The sequence below is a fragment of the Trichosurus vulpecula genome, chromosome 2, assembly GCF_011100635.1.
Source record: "Trichosurus vulpecula isolate mTriVul1 chromosome 2, mTriVul1.pri, whole genome shotgun sequence".
In the NCBI taxonomy this organism is placed as follows: Eukaryota; Metazoa; Chordata; class Mammalia; order Diprotodontia; family Phalangeridae; genus Trichosurus; species Trichosurus vulpecula.
In genome coordinates, this window is record NC_050574.1 from 186,399,159 (window position 1) to 186,423,786 (window position 24,628).

Sequence of the window (24,628 nt, forward strand, 5' to 3'; positions counted from 1 at the left end):
TAATTCCTGAGAGCTCTCTACATCATTTCAGTTACTAAACATTCTGCTGTGGGCTAGTGCCCAATGGTCTCTAGCTTAAAACATGTTTGATAATAGTAAAGTGGAAAAAAGATTTAAATTTCAGGGAATTAGACCTAAATCATAATTCATAAGACAATAAAATGCAAATCCTAAGGTATCTCTAAAGTATTTTAAAACATTACAACTCTAGGTCCCTTTCACATATATTTGAATATTCCAGATACATTTTTAGAGACTCTTGGAAGGCCTTGAATAAAACATTTTTGAAGTTCTTTTCAAAAAAATATATAATGTGTTGACAGTAGTATGGCACTGGTGAAAACATGTGAAGGTTGCTTCAGCAGATCTTCAACAGATGGCTTTCCCCATCCATTTTCTTCTTATAGGCAAACATGCTGAAGACATATTTGGTGAGTTGTTTAATGAGGCCAACAACTTTTACATCAGAGCAAATTCTCTTCAAGACAGAATTGATCGCCTCGCTGTCAAAGTTACCCAGCTGGATTCAACAGTGGAAGAGGGTAGGTAATTGCATGAAAGCAGTGAGCCAGAAGTGATGCTGACAAGACGGTAGTAATTAATTACAGCACAATTACAGCTTTTCCTTAGGGTAGTAAGTTGATCGTTCATTTTGTCTTTTCCTAGGACATTCTGATAAGAAAAGAAATGTATAACATTGGGTTAATTAGGAAAAGAGTTAGAAAAAAAGATATGTGTATATACATATAAATACATACATATATGTGTATATGTGTGTATATATCTATTTGTCTTACCTATATCTCATCCACATGCCCAATTTTTAAAAAATTCTCACTAAATGAAAAATTTCTCCTTTAAAGGGTTTTTGTTAGTATGAGAGCTTATACGTATCACCCATTTCATCCCGAAATCCTTCTTTATACTATAAGTAATAGCCTCAAATACTGTTACACCTGAATACTTGTCCAAATTATCTAGTCACTTCAGCAGTAGGGGCAGTAGGTGTACTTTTGAGAAGAATGACAGCAAGATTGAGAGAAAATTATGTGCATTATGGTACAGCAAACTGAAGGCTTCCTGCTGATTCCTATTTTGCCATTAATTCTTGTAAGTGTTTTTGGGTGAGTGTTTTGGTCATTTAGGGTCCCTCAAACTTCTTAAAGTGACATATATTGGGAGCTTTTAGACTTTATGTTTTTAAATAATGCCAATACTTGCAAGGGTTATGCCATTACTAATGTTTTTATATTGGACCCAGTGACTGAAATTGTTTACTAGGGCAGTTGGCACACAATTTAAAGCAATCAACATTCCTTCGTCTTTTTAAAACCAAAATTGCATTATCAGAATATTTACTAGAAAAGATTATATTGAAGAAAAACCCAGCATCAGGAAAAGGACTGTGTTATTGCCTCAAATTTAATTTTATTTAAAAATATTTATCGTAAGTTGCTTTTGCCTTTATATTGCTGGACCAATGGTATATGCAGCACATTCCATTCGTGTCAAATATCTACTGAACACTCATTTATAGAGGACTGATGTTTTAATTTTTCTCCTTAAGAAAAATTCAGCTTTGAAAATTAGAAAGGTATAGAGTTCTTTTGTCTGCTTTGTCAAATGGCTAAATTTTCTTTCAGAAGATACAAATTTGAGGAATAATTTAGGAGCTTTAGATGTCAATGTAGTAAAGGACTTTCATCTTAAGTTATACTATAATTGACTATTTAAATTTTTGGATATCAAACTATTTTCATATGTATTGCCTCAAGTTCTCTGTTATAATTAAAATATTTCTGGTGCAATAGATTTAAAACCACATGAAGATAAATATATAGATCAGAATTTATGAAATAGTGAGCTAAATCTTATTTTAATAACCCTCAATCCTCATTTTTAATCAACTTATAGTGGATTTTATCATAATGCTCTTATTTGTCACTTTGTGATTCTGATAACTTCCTGTAGCATTTTAATATAGTTGGTGTATGCAGCCTCCTGCCATCCTTACTATTTTGTGCTTGCAGCAAAAAAAAAAAAAATCCTGTGCATGTTACTAGTAGAACCATAGTCCAGTTATCTGAGTAAATATTGATTAGTATTTGCTATTTGGATAGATTTATTTCATGGGAAACTCAATTTGGTGCATGTGCATCTATTGTTCTGGAGACTAAAGGCTTCACACTGATTGTTCTTTTTTTTGAGAAAAAAAAATTTATTTAAAGAAGGTACTTAATATATCTGAAGTGTACTTGGCAGTTCCCCTCACAGGCTGAGCTAGTTCACAGAGAGAGAGGGAGAGAGAGAGGAGGGAGGGAGGGAGGGAGAGAGACAGAGAGAGAGAGAGCCAGAGACAGAAACAGAGAGACACAGAGAGACAGAGACAGAGAAAGAGAGAGAGAGAGGGAGGGAGGGAGAGAGAGCGCACCATGCTTGTCTAGGAGAAAGAAGATATACCATGTACATTGGTTCTATATGGATACTTGCAAAGCTGTCCTGGAAGGCCTTGTGATTGGTTTAAATGTGTAAGAACTAAATTCAACTTATATTCTTAACAGTGAAAACAAATATATTCTCTGCTAACCAGACTTTTTTGGGTCTTTCAACAGTATCATTGCAGGATATCAATATGAAGAAAGCATTCAAAAGCTCTACAATACAAGACCAGCAGGTAGTTTCCAAGAACAGTATCCCCAATCCAGTTTCTGACATTTACAATCAGAGTGATAAGCCACCTCCCCTGAATATACTTACACCTTACAGGTATGGATTTATGTAGCTATAAGGGCTAATTTTACTTTTTAATTATGAATATGGTTTTAGGCAATGGACATGTATTATGAAAAGACTCATTTAACTGTGTAGAAACTCTTCTTTGAGGAGAAACTCTTTTAGGTGACAATCAGACATCCTTCCAAATTCTTGGATTATTGCGAAGGGACCAAAAGCAGATGAAATTGGAAAGCCTTGAATTCTTGTTGTCGCATTATTTCTGGTTATTAGCATGCTTGTTATCAAAAGAGTGAGCCCTGGGTTTCTTTAATAGAAATGGTTCATTTGTCAGTCATGGTGTGTTCCAAGACTATGTAAAGGTAACTACATGATTCAGCTACCATATAGCAAACAATTGATCTGTCTCCACCTTTCAATGCAGAGGCATTTATCATTCCAGACAGCAAGAGTATATTATGCAGTGTTACAGGCTATAGGGAGACAGTTTGATCAACAAGTTAACCCACCATTATTATAGAGCAGTGCAGCATACAATTTAGGCCAAATGCAAAATGAACCCCAAGGGAATTAATACTGCCTAACTACCCACTGCAAATGCATTCTTTCTTTTTCTTCTCGTTTTCCCCTATACAATGCAGTCGTCTAATCTAATCCATCTATTCCAATTTGTTGAACTAAATTGCCATAAGGGTTACTCCCTCATTTAGAGGTACAGTAAAGTAAGACATTTACTAAGCTAGACCTTTGCTGTATAACATTCTGAGATTCTGTGAATTAATTCCTACTATGTACAGAGCATTTAAGCACTGGGAGAGACACAAAGTTCAGATAAGATACTATCAGTTCAATGTAGTGAGCATTTATTAAGTACCTGCTGTATGCAAAAATCTGTAGTAAACAGTGGGAACAGAAAAAACAGTGACAATTGTCCGCGTTCTCAAATAGCTAACATTTTACAGAAGGAGAATATGACATGTGTACAGATTAAATATAATAAAAGGTAGAAAATATGTTGGGACGGAGGAGAGATCTAGGCAAAGTACTCTAGGAAAATCAAGAAGGAAAGAGATGGAAGTGTAGGGAAGGGTGACTTCATGGAAGAAGCAGCACCTGGAGACTTGAAGGATGAGGAGAACTGTTATTTAGCAGCAGCAGCATCAACAAAATCTTGGAAACCCTCAGAGGCCATGTGGGAGGTGGTGATTTATTCTCCAAGAGGGCTAGGAAAGAAGAGAAGCCCTGGCAATAAGGAATAGGGGCAAATAGTGGAAAGGGAAATAGCTTAGGTAGGAGATGGAACCCTCTAAATAAAAGAAAAAAAAAGATGAGTAGAAAAGAAATCTTATCTGGTAGAGATACATGTTCTGGGAGTTTTTACTAACAGGTGGCCCCAGCTTCCCATACCAACTTAACAATATGACCCTCATCATTGGTTCTTTGGACTTGAGGATTTCAGTGCCAACCAGGCTCCCTATAATGACTGTTGTCTTCTGTTGGCATCATTAGTCAGACATCCACCTTGCAGCTTCTTTCCTTTGCTTTGCCCCATTATCCCCTAGTTCTTCTGAAGTCCCCTACTCAGGTCATGGGGACTGCTATTGGTGGTTTGCATCTACTGAATCTTCATTCTCTATAAATAGGGGATGTGAGTGAAAGAGGAAGTATGATATGGGCTCATAGGATTTGGAACTGTGAGGGACATTGAGGATACTTAGTCTATCTCCATGTTACAGACAAGGAAACTGAGGCCCAGAGAAGTAGGTGAAATTACTTGCCCAAGGTAGTAAATGGTAGAACCAAGATTCAAACCCAGTAGTCCCTCCACATGAGGCTTCTTTTCCATGATACCCGAACAGATCTTCCTCTACCTTAAAACCTTCATTTGATTCTGTTGTCTCCCCAAGTTATCATGCTATATATCTCTCCCCTTTCATTACCAAACTCCAAAAAGGAAATCTGGGCAAATATATGGACTCTTCTCTCTCATTTCAAGGTATCATCTTGTTCTTTGCTTTTTCACAGCCAAAATCCTAGAAAAACTGTGGTTGCTTCCACCTTTGAGCCTTCCACTTCTCAACCTCATGCAGTCTGACTTTTGACCACACCATTCAACTAATACCACTCTTCAGTATTACCAATAATATTACTAAACCTAACAAATTGAATGGTCTTTTATTAGTCTTCTTTCTTATCTGCTCAGTAGCTTTAAACATTGATCTCTTCATAGCCCCCTGCATTCTTGTGACACTGCACTCCCTGGTTCTCTTTTGCAGTCTTCTTTCCTGACTTATCTTGCATGCCCCACCCGCTTTGTGTCCCCAGAGGTCAGAGTTTATTCCTAAATCCTTTGTTATTCTCTGGATACACACCCTTTTGGTGATCTCTGTAGCTCCCAAAGCTTTCCAGTTTCCCCCTCTCATTCCACACACATACACATATTGCCTAATGGACATTTTTACCTGGATGTCCCATAGAATCTTAAACTCAATGTTTCCATAACATAACTCATTTTCTCTTTCAAACTCTGTCCTCTCTTTCATAATCTCAGAGTATCTTCCATTTTTTACTCTCCTTCATAGCTCATGTCGAATCAGTTATTGTCTTGTTGGTTCTGCTGCCATATTTCTCCTACCCTTTTCTCTACTTATGTACCTAACCCCCAGGTGAGGCCCTCATCACTTTTTGCCCAGCCTATTGCAATCATTTCTTTATTGGTCTCCTTAACTCCAGTTTCCCCTCTCTCCTGTACATTTTCCACACAGCTGATAACTCAGATCTATGTCACTCCCTTCCCAAGAAGTTTTAGTGTCTCCCTCTTGTCACCATTATAGATGACAAAGTTCTCTACTTGGCTTTCAAAGCCTTTCACTGTGTGGTTCCAATTTATTTTTCTAGACTGATCACACATGTACCTCTTGTTGTGCATGCCAAACTGGACTATTTGCTGTTCCCCTTACACAATGCTTTATTTTTTTTCTCCTTGTGAGGGTGACTCAGGTCACCCTCCATGTTTGGATTATTCTCTGTCCTCACTTTGCCTTCTGTAATCCCTGCCTTGCTTCAGAATGTAGCTACTTTCTACATGAAGTCTTTTGTGATCCCCTCAGTTGTTAACACCCCACTTCTCACCTGTCTGCCATAATCACCTTCTACTTGCTTAGAATATGTTTTGTGTATATTTATGTGTTAATGTTCTTTTTCCCTCCTCTTTCTTCACTAGAATATAAGCTCCTTATGGGCCATCTCCAGTAGTCCTGGTGAATATCAGGTCACTGGACCAAATGGCTCTGAAGGAGAAAGTGAGGCTGGTGACCTTGCACAGCCCTCCCTCAAATCAAAGTCAACTACAAATCATGTCATCATTTCCCTGATGTCATGATCCACTTTGAGAATGGAGGACAAACACAACAACAAGTTTCTTATGGGGAGAAACTGTCTTCTGTCTTTGTAAATCCAGTACCTAGTAGACATTGAATAAATGCTTGTTGAATCAAATTTATACTGAGTAGCATCTGTGGTGGAAATTTGAGATGAATTGGGGCTACAGAATAAAAGTAGGCATGTGTTTCCATTCTACACAGTAATCCCAATTCCAGGCTTGTAGAGTTGGCAGGGTATAGGGAGAGAACAGGCAAACAGAGTATGGGAGATACCAACACAAACACTCCTCGGTAATATTTGAATATATTTTTCAGTTTGCAGGTTTTTTTATTTCTTTTCAGCAATTTTCTGCATGTAGCTGTGGAGCAAAGAGAGTTTTCAAATGCTTTTGTTACCGAATTAATTTATCATATGTTGCTAAAATTACATATAAAAGTCACAATTTCACAGATTTCTTGAGGTGGTTATTGAAATAAGATATTTAATAATGTTTCTTGTTGTCAGTTTGTTAAATATTGTGGTTTAGTGAATTAGAATCAGAATTGAAACATTTAAGCTTAAAAATGAACATAATCTCATTTTTCTTTACTTCCATATCATTTTTATAGGGATGATAAGAAAGATGGGTTAAAGTTCTATACTGATCCTTCCTATTTCTTTGATCTCTGGAAAGAGAAAATGCTACAGGATACGGAAGACAAAAGGAAAGAGAAAAGAAGACAAAAGGTAAATCATTCCAGAATAGAAAACATATATATCCATGGGCTAATTTGGGTATGGAATCCAAACCAAATTGCTGAATCTTTCTCTTTATTGAAAGGATGGGTACGTCAGACAGGTTGCTGAAATTTTTTCATAGGTTACATTTTTAATATGAATGTAATTGAGAATCACATGTGGCCATAATTTTTAATCAATATTCTCAATTTTTTTCCCTTCTCACTTTCCACCAACCTGCTTCATTTTAACAAGAGAAGATGCTCATAACTCAATTTTTTTATAAGTTTGTGATTAAAATTCTCTGCCTGTGGTTTCACTCACATCTCAGAAAAAACTCCTATTATTCCATTGTGGAAGAAGATCAACTTTAATGTTTTAAATGTGGTTAATGGTAGGGTTTTCACCCACCGGCTCTAATTTTTTTAAATGGTATATTGCATCTATTAGAATGAAAAACTAGTTTGATGTTTATATTTAGGGGGGATTATGTGCCATAAATGATGCTCTCCTAGGGGAATTGGTAGAGGGGAAGGGAGAAGAGATCATAAGAGTTACAGGTACTACCTAAAACAATCTCTGCAGAGGGTTGCCTTCTCTGTTGGAGATGTGTTTTATTTGTGATTGAGAAAAGATAAGGAATACTCCCTGAAAATTTTCCTGGCATCCCAGAAGTTTAATTTTTTTTTCCATTGGAAGACACTCTATCACGCAGACTTCCTGGGAAGGACAGACCAGTTTATATAGCAAATACCCCAAACCTTTGGCTTAGAGCAGAGGTTCTTAACTTGTCTGTGAGTGGATTTCAGAGGGGAGGGAGCCTGTGAACTTGGATGGGAAAAAAAATTACATCTTTATTTTCTCTGACTCTTGATTCTTTTGTAATCTTATGTATTTTATTTTATGCATTTAAAAACATTTTGAGAAGGGGTTCACAGGTGTCATGAGACCATCAAAGGGCTCTATGACACACACAAAAAGTTTATGAACCTCTGACTTAGAGAAGTGTTTGGCATTTGGTAAGCCCAAAGGATTTTTCAGTGATTTTTATCATTTAAATAACATAAGCTACAAAGATCCTAGAGAGAGGGGTTCAAAAGGAAAGGATTGTCTTTGTTATCCCCATTGTGTGTGTGTGTGTGTGTGTGTGTGTGTGTGTGTGGTTGGATTTGGGGAATTTATTAAAAGCAAGAGCATCATGGGTGAGTTATAGGATTCTGTAGGCATTGTCTGCGTGAAGAAAAGATGAATATTACTCTTTTGAAAAGAAAGAGAGGAAAGGAAATATTTGGTTGGCATTCTAGTGATACCTCCCTATACATTTCTTATGGAATGTAAAAGCTCATTGAGACTTATAAGAGTGCTTTTCGTTAAATATATAATTTACCTTTCAGTGACCTTACAGATGCCTCTTACAGATGATCCAGAAATGATGCTTTTGGCATAAATACATATATAATTATTTTCTACGCCTTCATGGAAAATGTATTAATCTGTAATTATCATGTCTACAAAACTAGTAGCTCCTTCTTAGATCTTTGATTTCCCCCTAAATTCCCCAAATACTTGTAATTGTGGTGATTGCATCATTCTGGTGTCACACTGTCTTCAGGTCAAATAGAGAATTTCTCAAAAGTCACGATAGTTATTGTTTGATTCTGAGAGTAGGAATAAAGATTGTCCTGTCTTTGGGAAATTTAGGCAGTAGAGCTGATCTTACAGTTTATCTAGTCTACTCCCTTCATTTTACAGATGCAGACCATGAGACCTAAACATTGAAGGGGCTTGTCTAAGGTCACATAGGTAGCAAGTGGCAGAGCTAGGATTTGAATGAGAGTTGCAATCCAATGGTAAACACACACACAGTGACTTTATTTCCATCTGTTTTTTCCTTTGTATAAAATCCATCTGTGTATATTGCAATCCATCTGTGTCTTTTCATCCTGAATGACTTAAGTATAAAATCCATTCATTTTCCATTGCGATACAATAGTGCCTGTATTGAAGTCTTCCTTCAAGGCTTTTCTATGGCATGGGAAGACCTCGGTTTCCCAAAAGTTAGCAGGTTATGTAAATATGGACAGATCTTACTGCATCTGCCCAGCCTAGCTACAGTTGAAAGAGACTCACAGCAGCTCTCAAAGACAATCTTCCAAGCTGTAGAGATACCATAGTCTGTTTTGGAGGAAGTACCCATGATATCAAAAGCTTGGATTCTTTAAGATAAAATAATAGCAAATAACCAGCAAATTAGATTCACCAATGAAATAGGCTTCAAGCACTAAAACCTCTATTATTGTTGTTGAGTTGTTTTGGTTGTGTCTGACTCTTCGTGACCCCATTGGGGGTTTTCTTGATAAAGATAGGTAGAATGGTTTGCCATTTCCTTCTCTAGATCATTTGCAGACAAGGAAACTGAGACAAACAGGGCTAAGTGACTTGCCCAGGAACACATAGACAGTAATTGTCTGAGGATGGATTTGAACTCAAATCTTCCTGATTCCAGGCCCAGCATTCTATCCACTGTGCCTCTTAGTTGGCTAAAACCTCTCTACTTTAACTTAGTAATTTCATGATGGTTTAAATCAACCATATACTCAGCCATCAATCTGGAAAGGATAGATGCAACATAGAGTCCCTAGGATCGTGATTTCCAACTATATTACTGTGACAGCCCCTAACTGCTGTTATCTTCATTCTTCAGTACCTTTCCCAATCTGAACATGTTACATGACACATCTAGCTCCAAAATAAAGCAAGTGAAAGTGAATTCTATATTTTCTTGTAATTTTTTGGAGAAGTTTTGATATTCTTTGAGATAACTGGAGACATTCAGTTATGTCTTGAAATCAGGTTTGGGAACCATTATTGATTGATCTTGGGAACTGTTTTTCTGGATCCTCACAGTAATTTTGTGGAGAGAAAATATGATGACTGTGAAAAGATCATTGGGCTCAGAAGACCTGGGATCAAATCCTGTCCCTTCCACTTATTCTTTTCTGTGTCCCTTCAAATCTCAGAACCTCACTTTCCTAATTTCCAAGTAGATATAGAATACCTGCATTGTCTACCTGCCTTTCTGACAGAGCTATCAGAAATGCCCTTTATCAACCTTAATCTTCATTTTCAGTAGAGTTGTTATTATTGCTTGGTCTTGCTTGTGGTACTTACCGCATGTTGTCCCTGAAGTTGAGCAATCTAAAGGAGTTGAAAAAGAGTTGAGTGCCTCACATTCAAAATGATGCAGTTGAAAATTTAAGTCACACAGAAGTAAAACATCCAGGTCTTGTCTTTAAGAGATATAGCATTTTATGGATTATTTAGGACAAACTAATTTAACAGAAATAAATAGCTACCACCCTCTAGAGATATCCATATTAGTCCTCAGTATTTATGGATGAGATTGTACTGTTGTGCCTGTCAGTGGTGGGACCACATTCTCGATTTTTGTGTAGGGCCAAAGGACTGGAGCAAAAATAAGTGTTTGACTAATGGGGCAGGTAAGTTTTCTGTTTTTCTACTTAGCCATTAGCAAAACTAGCTTAAATATCATTTGGAATACCTCTTGGGAACTGAGAATAAAGGTTATTTATCTTTACTTCAGAAGAAAAATATTTTGCTATGCAGATATTCTATATCAAGACATTTGAAAAAATGCACAGTGGCGGAAAACTATTTCCCTATCATACGTTGTCAGATGTTTTTATCTAGGCAGTAGAGAGCATCAAAAGAGCAGCTTTCCTTATCTAAAGACACAACATGAGATGAAAAATGTCGACTGCTTCCTCTTGGTTCTATTGTATATGATGGTTAGACTTCTTCAGAATTTCGTTTACAATTAGGGTATGGCTTCCATTTGCATATCAGGTTTATATTTCTGTGCATTTTAACTGCATTTAACCTGCTGTTTTCCCTTTCCCTTCTGTCTTGGCATGCTTCCTTTCTTTTCCTGGACATCAGGAGCAAAAGCGTATAGATGGCACAACCCGTGAGGTGAAAAAGGTTAGAAAAGCCAGGAACAGGCGCCAGGAGTGGAATATGATGGCATATGACAAAGAGCTTAGACCTGACAACAGGTTGTCTCAGAGTGTGTACCATGGAGCATCTTCCGAGGGATCCCTGTCCCCAGATACTAGGTCTGTGTGTATTAAAGCTCCCTTATCCCCATGTGATGCTTATGCATGAGGCATTTCTTGGTGTTTTCTTTTCTTTATTTTATAATATAGGCAATGTATTAGGTATTTCTTGTGTCTTTTTAAAAATAATTTGGAAGTGCAACAATAGCGTTTGTCCTCAAAAAGGTATGCATTGAAAGTATTTTGTTGAAGTTACGATCTTTTTGTGTATTGTTTTTCTTTGTATGATTTAAAACCCCTTTGACTTGAATTTATTATTTAGTTGGGCTAGCGATACTGAATATAGCTCTGTTAATTTAGAAGATATTTATATTTCAATTTAATTAACTATAGTAATCCTTTCATTTTTTAGCTTGGCATGCTGAATTGCCATTGATATACAGTATCTGAAAATGATTGGTTGTTACTATTAATAGAATAATTAATCGAATAACTCCATTGTTCTGTTTGGAAATCTCACTAAGAGTAGTGGAAGAAAATGTGTATCTGTTTCTGTCCTTCAAATAACTAACCTCATGTACTCTAATTTACAGAAAAAGATCATCATTGGAGCTCACTAAAAGGCTGTTAGCTGCTCAATTAAAATGTTTCTTCTTACAGGTCTAAATGACATGGCCGCTAAGTGGCAATTTCAGTTCACTGGATGGAGTGAGTCCAGTAGAGTTAACTTGATACCTTTTCATTTTGTTTATATTATTTTTCTCCCTTCTAATTTAAAATCTTCTATTGGGGAAAAAAGAGACTTCATGCAAAATCTTTTGTCAGCATATGAAATAAGAAAAGACAGCTCCTATAGCTATTAAGGCTTATTTATTTTTCAAGATTGTTCTTCCAGATTTCCTCTTGGTGGTGGTTTTTATATTTAAAAACAAATAGAGTGAAACAGCACTTAGTCTTGGCCTTACATTTATTATAGTTTTATTAACTTCTCTGTCCCAATACCATTCGCCTCTCCAAATTTTGATTATTACTAACATGATATGAAAAAAACCTTAAGTTAAATTTTGCTCATCTGCAATCAGTGAAATACAAGAGTTTCTAGTTAATTTTACCTACAGCTTTGGAATTTTAATGACCATATAGTTTTCTGCCAAACAGATATTAGAATACGTCCTGAGAGAGTAACTGCTCAGAAGCATTTATCTTTCTCATTGGCAGTCATTAAGTTAATTTATCATTTTATTTCATTACTAATCTACTCCTGCAAAAATGATATGATTATTATGGACCTGAACTTTTTATTCTGAGTGAAATATCTTAGTTCAGGTAATGTTCTACAGAAACTCTGATGGAAGAAGATGAGTATTCTTTTTCTATGTGGTGGAAGGTCCTTGTATGCATCCTGAATTTTAAGATCAAATTGATCCTAGTTGACCACAAAATTGGTGGTTGTTCAGACTGTCCAGCCTCTTTACACATAATTATGTTTTAAATATTTCTTTATCCTTCTTAGTTTTGGTGCATGAGCTGTACTTCTTCTGAATTCCTAAATTCCATCTAGGCAGCCAGGTGGCACAGTGGATTGAGCGCTAGGCCTGGGGGCAGGAAGACCTTAGTTTAAATCTGGACTCAGAAACTTACCGGCCGTGTCCACCTGGGCAAGTCACTTAAACTCCTTCAGCCTTAGTTTTCTCAACTACAAAATGAATATAATGATAGCACATACCTCTCGGGTTATTGTGAAATTAAAATTAGATAATATTTGTAAAGCGTTTAACATAATGCCTGGCAAATATAGGGTATCATTTTGTATGCACTATAGAAATACTGCCATCATTATCAGCAGCAACCACAGCATTATTGTTATTTGCATTTCCTTCTTTTTTTCCAGTTTTTGAAAGGAAGATTTATTTAAGAAGTTTCACTTAGCACAATACATCTAAAAGGAAATCACAACACAATGAGAGATTTAAATCAAGGCCTCAGAATTTAATACAAACACCAAGACCAAATCCTAAAGTATCTGTATTGCATCTCAAAATTGTCCCCATTTACTTAAAAAAAAAGCTTAAATGTATGTGCCTTACAGGATAGTAATTGAAATAAACTAGAACAAATATGCCAAATGTTTCACTTTTAAATCGCAGACACAGCTCCTATTTTTGTTTTACAAAAAAGCATGTCTCCCAACATGCATTTCAAACAGTGTTCCATATAATGTGGTATAAGAGCAACATTTAACATAATTGAGACTGCCTTAACCTAAATACACTTACTGCTTAAGTACACTCCTACAATATGAGTACCTTGAGAAAAGCTGAAATTGTTTAACAGTTATAGTCTTTACTCAACTTGGTTTTTACATCCTGGATGAATGCTTTTCCTGTGTTCAAAAATACTGAACCTGAAAATTTTTAAAACAATCCTGATTTCACTTACAGTAAGCATAAATCACAAGCTTGTATTGCAAAACTGTTGAACTTTGTTTTTGTTTTTTGTTTTTCTTTAAAAAAGTTGACCAAGAGTCAGTGATCAGGATTACATTCCCCATCCACCACTCATACTGGACATGGCAGACATCCTTCCCATTCCGTTCACTCCCATAGATGAACGGCTCCTGCTGCTGTAGGAGCTGCTATTCATCTCTTCTTGGCTCCCTATGCAATGTTTGATTGAAAATCACTGGAGTTTTCCTGTAAAACTTGGTCATATCTGCTCATGCTGCTTTGGCCACCATAGCCTCTTCCGTAACCCCCATTCAGCTTCTGGCTAGCTAGACCACTGTAACTGGACTGGTTTGATAAGCCCATGCCTCCCATCATTTGGCTACCATAAGCACCACTGCTTGCTCCTGCTGTACAACTCAAGAAGAGTTCTTCATATCTGCCCTGCATATTGGCTTTGTCTTTTGACATAGCTGCCACAGCATCTTCATGAGTAGCAAATTCAACATCTGCTTCTCCAGTCACTGTGCCATCAGGTCCAATTTCAATGTGTACGCAAACAGGGTTGAGTGGTGAGAAAAAATTGTAAATATCATTTTCAGTAGCTCTGTAAGGTAATCCTCTCATGTGCACATAATGACCTGTTGTACTCTGGAAAGGGGATCTACCATCTCCATAACTATGATCAGACATTCCTGAAAAACAATAATTGAGGTCTCTTCCAAATCTATCCACCCCAAAGCCACATCCATCATTATATCCATTGTAGTCATCATAGCTTGCATTTTTCTAAGACTTATTCCTGTGGCATTTTGGTATCCATCAACCAGCCTTTTCTACCACTGTACACAGTGTAATTCAGTATTGTCTTTGGATGATGTCTTTCATCAAGTTTTCACATGAAAATACATTCACTTGCCAGATACCACACCTTGAGCTTACATGCAAATTGAAATACACATAAGCAAGTGATGTTGCCCCTACGTAGTGATCATTGGGAACGTTGTCTTCACAAACATAGTATCATAGATCTATGGCTCCTCACTGCAGAGAGGCAGTTCTTTTTCTTCTTCCTAATTGTTTCCCTTTCTCACTACCTACAGAAGCTATTCCAAACCCTTTCCTTTTTCATACCTTCTGCATATAATCCTATATCCCCCTTTTCAGCTGAAGACTTTAACTCCTATTTTACAGGAAAAAAATGGAGGTCATTCAACTTAAGCTCCTGCTTCCCCTCTTCTCTCTTCATCTCTTAACCCTCTTTGACATCATCCACTACTGTCTCCTCCCCAGTCTCTGATAATTAGGTGAATCTTTTTGCCAAAGTCAGCCCCTCTCTACTGGTACATTTAATTCCATCCCCTCCCATCTTCTCCAGAAAATTGCTCCTTCAGTCATTCTTTGCACTCTCCTATTTTAAACTTTTCTCCCATTTCCTACTTCCTTCTTTACTGCCTTCAAACATGCCCAAGTACACACACACACACACACACACACACACACACACACCCTTCAGTAGGCCATACCGCCCCCTCAAACTATCATCTTAATCACTCTTTCCCTTTCATTTCTCAGCCAAATTCCTTGATTAAGCTGTCTACACCTTTTACCTCTACTCCCTCACCTCTTACTCCAAAAGTCTTTGCAGTCTAGCTTCATGCTTCACTATTAAAGTGTCTAAAGTTATTAACTGTTAATTGGCAAATTGGATGCTCTCTCTCAGTTCTCATCCTCAGTCGAGACCTCTCTGCTGTATTTGAAACTGTTGACCACCTTCTCCAATTGATGGGCATCCCTGCAATTTCCAGTTCTTTGCTACCACAAAGAGAGATACTATAAATATTTTAGAACATATAGACTCTTTCCCTTTTTCCGTAATCATCTTGAGAAACAGACTTACTAGTGATCTTGCTGGGTCAAAACCACATTCGCCTTCTGGATATTTTCTCCTCTCTAGGTTTTCATAACAATACTCTCCTCTTTTTGTATTTGTCCTACTTGTTTGACCAGTCCTCCTCAGTCTCCTTTGACCGCCCATCATTTTCATTTCATCCTTCCTAACTACGGGTATTCCCCAATTCTGGCATAGGTCTGCTTTCCTTTCCTTTCTTTCCACACTCTTTCTTTTGGTAACCTCATTAGCTCCCATGGAATTATGAAAATGACTAACACACACACACACACACACACACACACACGCACGCACGCACAGAGAGCCCGCATCTCTCCCCTGAGCATCATTCCCGTGTTATCATTTCATATTAGACATCTCGTCGAAAAAGAACTCTTCATCTTTCTCCCCAAACCCTCCCTTCTTCTAAACTTCCCTGTTTCTCTTGTAGGCACCACCATCCTGTTAGTTTCCTAGATTTGTTGCCTTCACATTGTCCTTACTCATTGACCTCACTTTCCCTCCCCATACACATCTGGACAGTTACCAGATCTTGCCATTTCTATTCCCTCTATCCCCTTTTCTCTACTCATACAATATATCCTTTCCTCTGTATCACACTGCCTACCGATATAGAATTGTTGGGCTGGCTAGAACAACTCTAGAATTATTTCCATCTCTTTCTGGTCACTGAGGCATTGTAGACATGTACAGTCTCAGCTGAGTCTGGTGATTCTTTACCTGCATCCATAGGTCGCTCTTCCTAATGCCTGCTGTGGAATGACCCATTTTGTTACTGGTTCCTACTTACCTTCCAAGCTTTTCCTGTTCTGCAGTAGCCTCTTAACCTCCCAAAAGACCCTCCTTGTACCTATCCTTTGCTTTCAATCCACTGAAACATTATAGAAATGTAATGATATGCTGTTTAACCTACTTTGACCTCCTACTCTTCCCTGTGGCTCCTACCTGACCTTTCACCCATCCAACGTAAGAACCTACCCCCTTTTAGATTACCACTAAACTAGCTATAATTGTAAGATTATAATGATCATTATAATAATTGCTGCCTTATAGAGCTTTAAATCTGCAAGGCACTTTACAAATATCTCATTTTGCCATCTCAACAGCCTTGGGGGAGATTAGCCCCATTTTACAGATGAAAAAAACTGAGGCAGGTAGAGGTTAAGTGACTTGCCCAGGGTTACACATTTAAGAAGTGTCTGAGGCTGGATTTGATTTCATTCAGTTCTTCCTGGCTTCAGGTTCAGTGCTCTACACTGCCCTGTTGTCAAATTGTAATTCTAGCTCTGAAATACCACTTTCCCACCTTCATCCATTTACCATTATTACACTAGTCACCCTTCTTTATTTTGTCTCTCCTAGGCCCTTTCATCCCTACATCACAATACTGTTTTAGAAGGGTACCAAAGCAGCCCAGTCCCATGTTCTAGTTTTTTTAAGTAGATAATTTCATTAAATATTCCTCATTATTTTTTTCATTTGGCCAAGGTTCTTTTAAAAGCAGTCAGTATCTCTCTTCTCTCTTGGTCCTTCCCCCTTGCCTTCAAGGTGTTTTCTTTAACTGCTGCCCTCCATAGTGGTGTTTAGTTCTGAGCATGGACACATCTTGAAAATGCACCAAATCTCAGGACAGGACAGATTTTCCCTACACTTTGCTGTGTTAAAATGTTAACTCCTTCACCAGCAGCTTACGCACTACGAAGATGTTTTCATATTTGCACCCTCTTCTGGCATTTATGCTGCAGTGAGGGACAAGGACAGCTATGGCGGATTCTATGACAACAACAGCTCCTCTGCATTGAAAAAAATTGCATGGTGCCTTCACAGGACTGCACTGCGTGAAATCCCAGAGCTTGACATCCAGTCTGTGGCTTTTCCACCAATGTCTCTTTGCCTGTTTTGCTTCAGAGGGAGAAACACAAGCTGAATCCTAACAGAAACCAGCAAATAAATGTGAGGAAAGTCAGAACAAGAAAAGAAGAGTGGGAGCGAAGGAAAATGGGTATTGAGTTCATGAGTGACGCCAAGAAACTGGAACAGGCAGGGAGCATGAAAGAGGACAGAATGCCCAGAGGGTTGGTCTTTTTTGCTTTATTCAGAGCCCTGGCTTTTTGTTGCCTGCCCTGCTTCAGTCTTCCTGCGATGATATGCATTCAATTTACTGACTCAATGTGTCCTTTAACAGAGTGCCAGAACTGCACGATTGTCTCTTACTAATGCCACCTGGTTCTCTGCAGCTGTGGGACAAACAGGTCCTTTTACTCATTCCCCTCCCTTGGGCTTAGCTGACCCTGGACTGCAACAGTCTCTGCATCTTTGTGAACTCTATGCTAAACTAATAAAATATTTGCATTCCTTTCAGCTTGTTACACTCTGCTGTTTATGCAAAGAAAATAAGGCTTTTAAATATTAAACTTATTAAATCACTACACTCTGCTTTGGTTAAATACATTTCCTCTGTTTAAGCAAAAAATTATTCACTGCATTGCATTCTTAATTTCTTTTACTTCTCTTACTGTTAATGTTTATCCAATTCACCTACTGTTATATAATTTCTAATTATAGGCTGTTGATATTTCATTGCAGTAGAAATGCTATGTCTGTCTTAAATACTGTTTGTTAATTTGATTTGTTCTATACTTTTCTGTCACTGAGTAAAAGATTCCTAAAGTACTGAAAAAAATAAGGTATTGGTATTTACTGCATGTCAGTTCATCTGATATACTCATTTGGAAGCTGTGAATTTAATTTCAAACAACACTTGCATTTTCTGGCTAAGATAGTAATCTAGTCACTACTCTAGTTTTCATGACAATACAGGAAGGGGAATAGGGAATTTATAACTTATGAATTGATATCAGAAAAGCAGATGTTGTATGTACATTAGAAGAAAAAAACCTGAAAGTCATTTTATTCCTTCTCATTTCTTTTCCTTTAATTATAGGTCCCATGCATCTGATGTGACTGATTATTCTTATCCCGCTACCCCAAATCATTCTCTTCATCAGCAGCCAGTGACTCCTTCTTATGTAGCAGGGGATGCACAGCAGTATGGGGCTTCCAACCAAGCCCTGGAGCATGAGTATAACAGGCCTCCTTCTGCCACAGTCAGGCACATGACTTTGAACAGACCTCAGCAGCCACCCCCACCCCCACCACAGGCCTCGGAGGGCTCACAGGCCCCTGCTCCTTTGGCGCCGTCGGACTATGGGTAAACTTTCCTCATGCCTGGACTCTTTGAAAGTATAGTAGATGTAGTTGGCATTTTGATTTTGTTTTTTAATAATTCATGGGCTATGATTTTTGCAAGAGAAAACCTGACTTGTCTGATCAATAATTCAATCATGAATGCCAAATTACAGGTAAAAAAAATGGGGCAGTAACATACCCTCCTTTATAATTACACCATGTTTAACAACAACAACCACCATGTTTTATAGGGAATTTGAATGGATTGTTTCATGAGGCATTTTTAAACCCATAAGCTAACCAGGGATAAACTTTTTTTTTATCTTATTAGATTGTAAGCTGCTTGTGGGCATGGCACATGTCCCACTTATCTTTATAGTCCTCTTGGCACCTAGCACAGTACATTGTGCATGGCAGGCTTTTAGCAAATGTTTATTGAAATGATTGGAGGACTTCAATCACAAATTTTATTGTAGAAAACAAGATGAAATGCTTAACAGAAATTGAAAAATAGCTTCATCTAACCCCGTACTGTCCCTGTGCCTAGTCATGTGCTCCCTCTCCTTGACCTTGCTCATCTTGGCCTAGCATTATGATGTCTTCCCACCAGAGCCCCTAATTTTCTCTCATCCAGGTAGAAAGCAAGTATCTTTCTTCCTCTTCTTAAAATGAATTCCACAGTTCCTTAGTGCCCCTTCATTTGATCAAACATGCCACTTTTATTATTATTCCTCTTGGCTTAAATCTATTCTCTGAAGCATTGCCTTACCGCCAGTGCTGAAATGGGCATGGCCATCTCTGCCTTTTTTAATGCATTTATTTTTCAGTAAATTCAATTGTCCCACTTCAATCCTACAGCTATTCACAGTGATTTTCCTCCTGACTTGATTAACTATGTGTTTCCCTGCTATTTGCTGCCGTAGAGTATGCATTAATAATGTTCTTCCTGCCTTCCTAGATTCTGTGATCAGTGGGGAAATGATATTCCTTTCTCCCACAAACATTCCTTTTACCTTTGGAAACATTTTTATGTCTGAGATGAGTTAAGCAAAGATATGATATCCTATGGTAATGAATTGAGCAGGACCTTTGAAGTTACTTCCAAAAAATGGAAATGCTTGCACTGCATGGTTCTAATTAGACCCACAATATATGATGTAGCCAAGAGTGTCTCACCTGACATAATTTTCAGAGCATCAGAAAATTTCCCCTTTTGCTTGCATTCTGGTGACTTGGTGTGTTTCCTCTTTTTGTTAGGATGCTCCCAGCACAAATAATTGAATATTACAACCCATCAGGACCACCACCACCTCCACCGCCTCCCATGATTCCTTCAGCACAAACTGCTTTTGTTAGCCCTCTCCAGATTCCTACACCGTCTTCCTATGCTCCATTAGCGACTAGTTCCACATACACTCCTACTCCCCATCCACCTTCTACTGGGCTTGTTGTTACAGCTCCTCCTCCTCCAGGCCCCCCACCTCCTCCACCTGGCCCTCCTGTAGCAGGGCCTTCTCTTTCATCCTCCCCCATGCATGGTCCTGCAGGGGCTGAAGCAAAGAGACAAGAACCCACTCAGCCAGCAATCAGTGATGCTCGGAGTGACCTTCTTGCTGCCATTCGGATGGGTAAGTGCAAACATGTCGCAAAACATTTTCCTTTAGACAGTGAGTTTTGGATACTCCTTTCTAGTTATATTTCTACTTTTTTGCAATAACTAGTGTCCATAGTAATTGTTTTGAATAACCATTGCTCAGTTATACCTTAACTAGATTCCAATCAATCCTTAGTTAACTAGTCTCTCCCTCTTTCCTTTCTCCCCATGTGCTGCCTCCTCCATTATACTTTTAGGAGAAAGATGTAAATAATAAGAAAACACACAAATTTAGGCTTAACTATAAAATGAGATATTTCTAAGACAGTGGTCTGAACATAAAAATTTTGTGTTGGTTTTAGGTTTATAACTAACTAGGAGGTACAGTGGACAGAATACTGGGTATGGAGTCAGGAAGTCCTCAGTACAAATCCAGCCTGACACTAGCTATGTGACCCTGGGCAAATCAATTAACCTTTGTCTGTCTTGGTTTTCTTAACTGTAAAAAAGGAATATTATAATAGCACTTATCTCCCAAGGATGTTGTAAGGATTAAATGAGAAATATTTGTTGAGTACTCGTCATACTGCCTGGCACATAGTAAGTGTTTAATAATACTTATTTGTTTCCTTCCTTCCTCCCCCTCCCTTCCTCCCTTCTTTCCTTCCTTTCTTTCTTCCATTCTTTCTTTCTTCCTCCCTTCCTCATTCTCTCCATCCCTCCCTTCCTTCCTTTCTTCCTTCTTTCCCTTTCTTCTTTCTTTCCCTCCCTCCTTCCTTCTTTTCTTTCCTTCTTTCCTTCCTTTCCTTCCTCATTTCTTTCCTCTCTCCTTCCCTCCCTCCTTTCCTTCACTCCTCCCTCTCTCCCTTCCTCTCTTCGTCCTTCCTTCCTCCTTTCCTTCATCACTAATCTATTTGAATAGCTTACTAATTTTTTCATGTCCAATCAACATTGGATTGGAATATCATACCTTTGCCATGATATGACTTCGCTACTCTCTTCCTCAGTAAGATTCAGTGGCTCCTAATTTCCTCTAGTATCAACAACAAACTCCTCTGTTTGGCAGCTAAATCCCTTTATAACCTGTTTCCAACCTATCAGGTACATCATTTTACTCTCCTAGTTCAGCTAGATTCTCTGGCCTTTTCACTGCTCCTCACACATGACATTCCAACTCCTATCCCCATGCTTTTGTCCAGCTTCCCATTCTTCCCCCATCTTCTAGAATCCTTAATTTATCAACTCAGATACAACCTCTCACATGAAGCCTTTTCCTGATTTCCCCCTCCTCTGAATTACTTGGTAATTGTCTTTGCTAGGGTGCGTGCATGCGTGCGTGCGTGCGTTTGTGTGTGTGTGTGTGTGTGTGTGTGTGTGTGTGTGTGTGTGTGTGGTATGTACTTGTCTTTCCAGATAGAATGTAAGTTGAAGGCAGAAGTGGTTCCATTTGTTTTTCCTCTGTATCCCAGCACCTAGCACTATTCCTAGTACATAACAGGATCTTAATCAATGCTTATTTATTGATTTTTGAATAGTTGTAATCCGGACTGGCAGAGGGAAGACCTGTATCAGTGAAGCTGCTGCTCCCTGAAGCATTCATGTGTGCCACACTTTACTAAGGCAAAAAAGTAGATGAATACATTTGAGAAGTGTGTCCAATAAGAAGGATTGAAGTAGGCAGAGCTTTCTTGCCAACTTTTCACTTCATCAGAGAATGAAGTTAGATAGAACAGGTCTGACTGTTTCTTTTCAAGAAGTCCAGTGTGTAAGGACACATGCTTTGTTGTTGTTCAGCCGTCTTCACGGGTCTTCGTTACCCTATTTGGGGTTTTCTTGGCAAATATACTGGAGTGGTTTGCCATTTCCTTCCCCAGCTCATTTTACAGATGAGGAAACTGACGAAAACAGGGTTAAGTGGTTTGCTCAGGGTCACAAAACTAGTAAGTGTCTGAAGCCACATTTGAACTCGGGGGAGTCTTCCTGATTCCACTGCAATACCTACCTACCCTAAGGACACATGCTAGCATACCATGTATGAAATTTGTTCTTGCTAGTTTAGTTCATTTCTTTTATTGGAAAAGACAACTTCTGATTGTTTAATAGATGGGTGTTCATTCATTTTTCTCCTTAAGTAAATTCTAACATTGCCCACACTATGGTTCCCTTAAAGCCTTTCCCAATGCTCCCCCCCCCAATTCTGGTATCACTACTCTAATGATTTTGATTTTTGCATTTGGATCAGAATAAGGGCATTCATTCTAAACTGTTTTGCCCACAGGAATTCAGCTGAAAAAAGTGCAAGAACAACGGGAACAGGAAGCAAAACGAGAGCCTGTGGGAAATGATGTGGCGACGATCCTGTCCAGAAGGATCGCGGTGGAGTACAGCGATTCTGACGACGACTCGGAGTTTGATGAGAACGACTGGTCCGACTGAGGCTCTCTCCTTAGCACACCACGTGGGGCGGCTGATTGAAATTGATGACACCGTTGGCCGACAAGGAAGGCAGTGTGTTGAAAATTTGTAGTGGCCTCAGTGCTCGTGTAATGCTATTATAACACCGTAGCTTAGCAACTTTTGTATTAATAATGTGATTACGCTTTCTGCACATCCAAAAATTTCAGGTTTGTTTTTTCCAGTATTTACTGTGTAATACTTAAGTGCCACTAAACCTAGCAAATCATGTGCTTCACACAAGAAAATGTGCTGTTGTCGCACTGTTATGGATGGAGCAAGCCTTTTATTTGCCTCCTGGCCAGGGAAGGAGTTTTATTTCACATTCATTGTTCAGTATGACTCTGCTGACTTGGATTCTATTTGTGAAGCTGCCTGGTTGTGAGACCGTTGCAAAATCCACAGCTTCGTGTCAGAGTGATTGTCTTCAGATCAGTCAGACAATTTGTTGCGTTGCTTTGCTCTTAGTATATGCTTCTGAATTTGGCACAAGGGGAGAAAAATTACCAAGTGAACACAAACAAAATCTCTTAACATGCTTATGTGCTTTATTTCTTGGTTTAGTAGCCTGTGTGTGAACTTGAATGTTTTCTCATAGAACACAATTTCCTTTGCATACTCTTTGACAGTCCTCAGAAATCACCAGAAACTGCAAAATTGCAAAGGACTCCACAGTGATTTTCCCTCATCCTGTGGGTACTCAGTAAATACAGTTCATGATCTTTACAAAGGGCTCCAGGGCCTCCATACTGATAATGCAGTGAAAGAGGGGGCCTTTCTGCCTGGGGTGGGGGGGGGGGGTTGCCAATGGATATCTGTTGAGTTTTACAGTGGTTAATTAATGGTAACTCTTCAGAGATAGCCTAAGATCATTTGAGAATCTTGACTTTTCAGTCAATGAACCACAAAAAAACAGGTCTAAGAAGCCAGAGTTTAGATAAAACTTGTAATTAGTATTTTCCCACTTTTAGTTGGTTCTTTCTAGAGGCAGAGATAAACCACACTGTTGGTATCCTGAAAGCACATTAATTTCTAATGCAGTTAGCTTTGGCACACAGAGCAGAAATGTACCTCACTAAGCTTTCTTGATCATCTTCGTGAATGGAGCATCTCACTAAACTCCCCACCCCATTACCCCATTTACTTTTCTCTCCTGGCTGTTGTTTATATTTGTTTAGGCTTAAGAGCCACAGAAGCCAATGTTCCACCTTGGAATGATCTGTTGGAAATCCATACATTAGAGCTTCTGTTTTTTTAATTCCGGGTGAACTATAACCACTTTTTTAACCTAAGTTAATTTCCCATGCTTTGGTTATAGTTTGTGAGACTACTGACTCACACTCTGCTCATATTAAAAAAAAAGACTGTAAAATTTTAAGATATACCAACACATACACATATGTGTGTCTATATATATATATACATACTTATGTATATATAAAATGTGTCATACCAGACTAACCCTATGTATATTTTGTGGGGGTCTAGAACTGTCTTCTTAGTAGCAGAGGGGACTTCTGCTAAGGAATTTACCTCCACCAATTCGAATCAGCCAACTATTTGGCAATTAATGGCTTTAGAGAGTTGTTTGGGATGCTTAGTGACTTTCCAGAGGTCACAGAGCCAATATGTATCAGAAGTGGGACTTCTGCCCAGGTCTTCCTGACCTTAAGGCCATCTTTCTATCTGGTATTTCATGCTGCCTCTAAAATACTTACAGCATTTAAAATGAACTCTCGAATGTTTTGACTGCTACTGATCATTGTAATGAATGGAAGGAGACTGAGTTTATATACGCACATGCATACAAACAAGTTCACAGTAGAAATGTAAACAGGAACATTAATTAATGAACCTGATGGTCTTTCAGACTTGAGACATTAACCCTCTGGCCTAAGGTATGTACATATAGATATAGATATAGATAGGAAGATAGATAGAAATTTACTTTGGGGTCATGGGCATAGTCTCATAATGCCATAGCATTGGGTTTTGATGACCAGTGGGTTTGATGAGCACAAACATTCAGACTCTGAGCAATCTGGTGTCTGTCTCCTTTACAAGATTATAGTAGACCCTTGTACATGTTCATTTGGGTCTCCTAAACAATACTTGACTAGATGTT

At 38.3% G+C, this 24,628-nt stretch overlaps 2 protein-coding genes across 3 annotated transcripts in view; one reads left to right on the top strand and one right to left on the bottom strand.

Annotated features, from left to right (window-relative positions):
- Window positions 1–23,882, top strand: part of WASF3 (WASP family member 3) — a 183,226-nt gene extending 159,344 nt beyond the window's left edge. Inside the window, exons 4-10 of one of the 2 annotated variants that reach the window (XM_036744465.1) lie at window positions 408–542; window positions 2,613–2,766; window positions 6,726–6,843; window positions 10,795–10,970; window positions 18,211–18,477; window positions 19,713–20,083; window positions 22,328–23,882. In XM_036744465.1, coding sequence (XP_036600360.1) covers window positions 408–542; window positions 2,613–2,766; window positions 6,726–6,843; window positions 10,795–10,970; window positions 18,211–18,477; window positions 19,713–20,083; window positions 22,328–22,485 — 1,379 coding nt within the window. In that variant the 3' untranslated portion in view covers window positions 22,486–23,882. Of the gene's footprint in view, window positions 1–407; window positions 543–2,612; window positions 2,767–6,725; window positions 6,844–10,794; window positions 10,971–17,174; window positions 17,342–18,210; window positions 18,478–19,712; window positions 20,084–22,327 lie in introns of both variants that reach the window. The other variant, XM_036744464.1, reaches the window with a different exon arrangement.
- Window positions 13,010–16,034, bottom strand: LOC118839987 (heterogeneous nuclear ribonucleoprotein H-like). Its single transcript, XM_036747499.1, has 3 exons — window positions 15,987–16,034; window positions 13,619–14,143; window positions 13,010–13,568 (listed from the first exon to the last, which is right to left on the bottom strand). The coding sequence occupies exons 1-3, from the start codon at window positions 16,032–16,034 to the stop codon at window positions 13,449–13,451; spliced, it is 693 nt and encodes a 230-aa protein (XP_036603394.1). The 3' UTR covers window positions 13,010–13,448.
- Window positions 23,883–24,628: the final 746 nt, after the last annotated feature.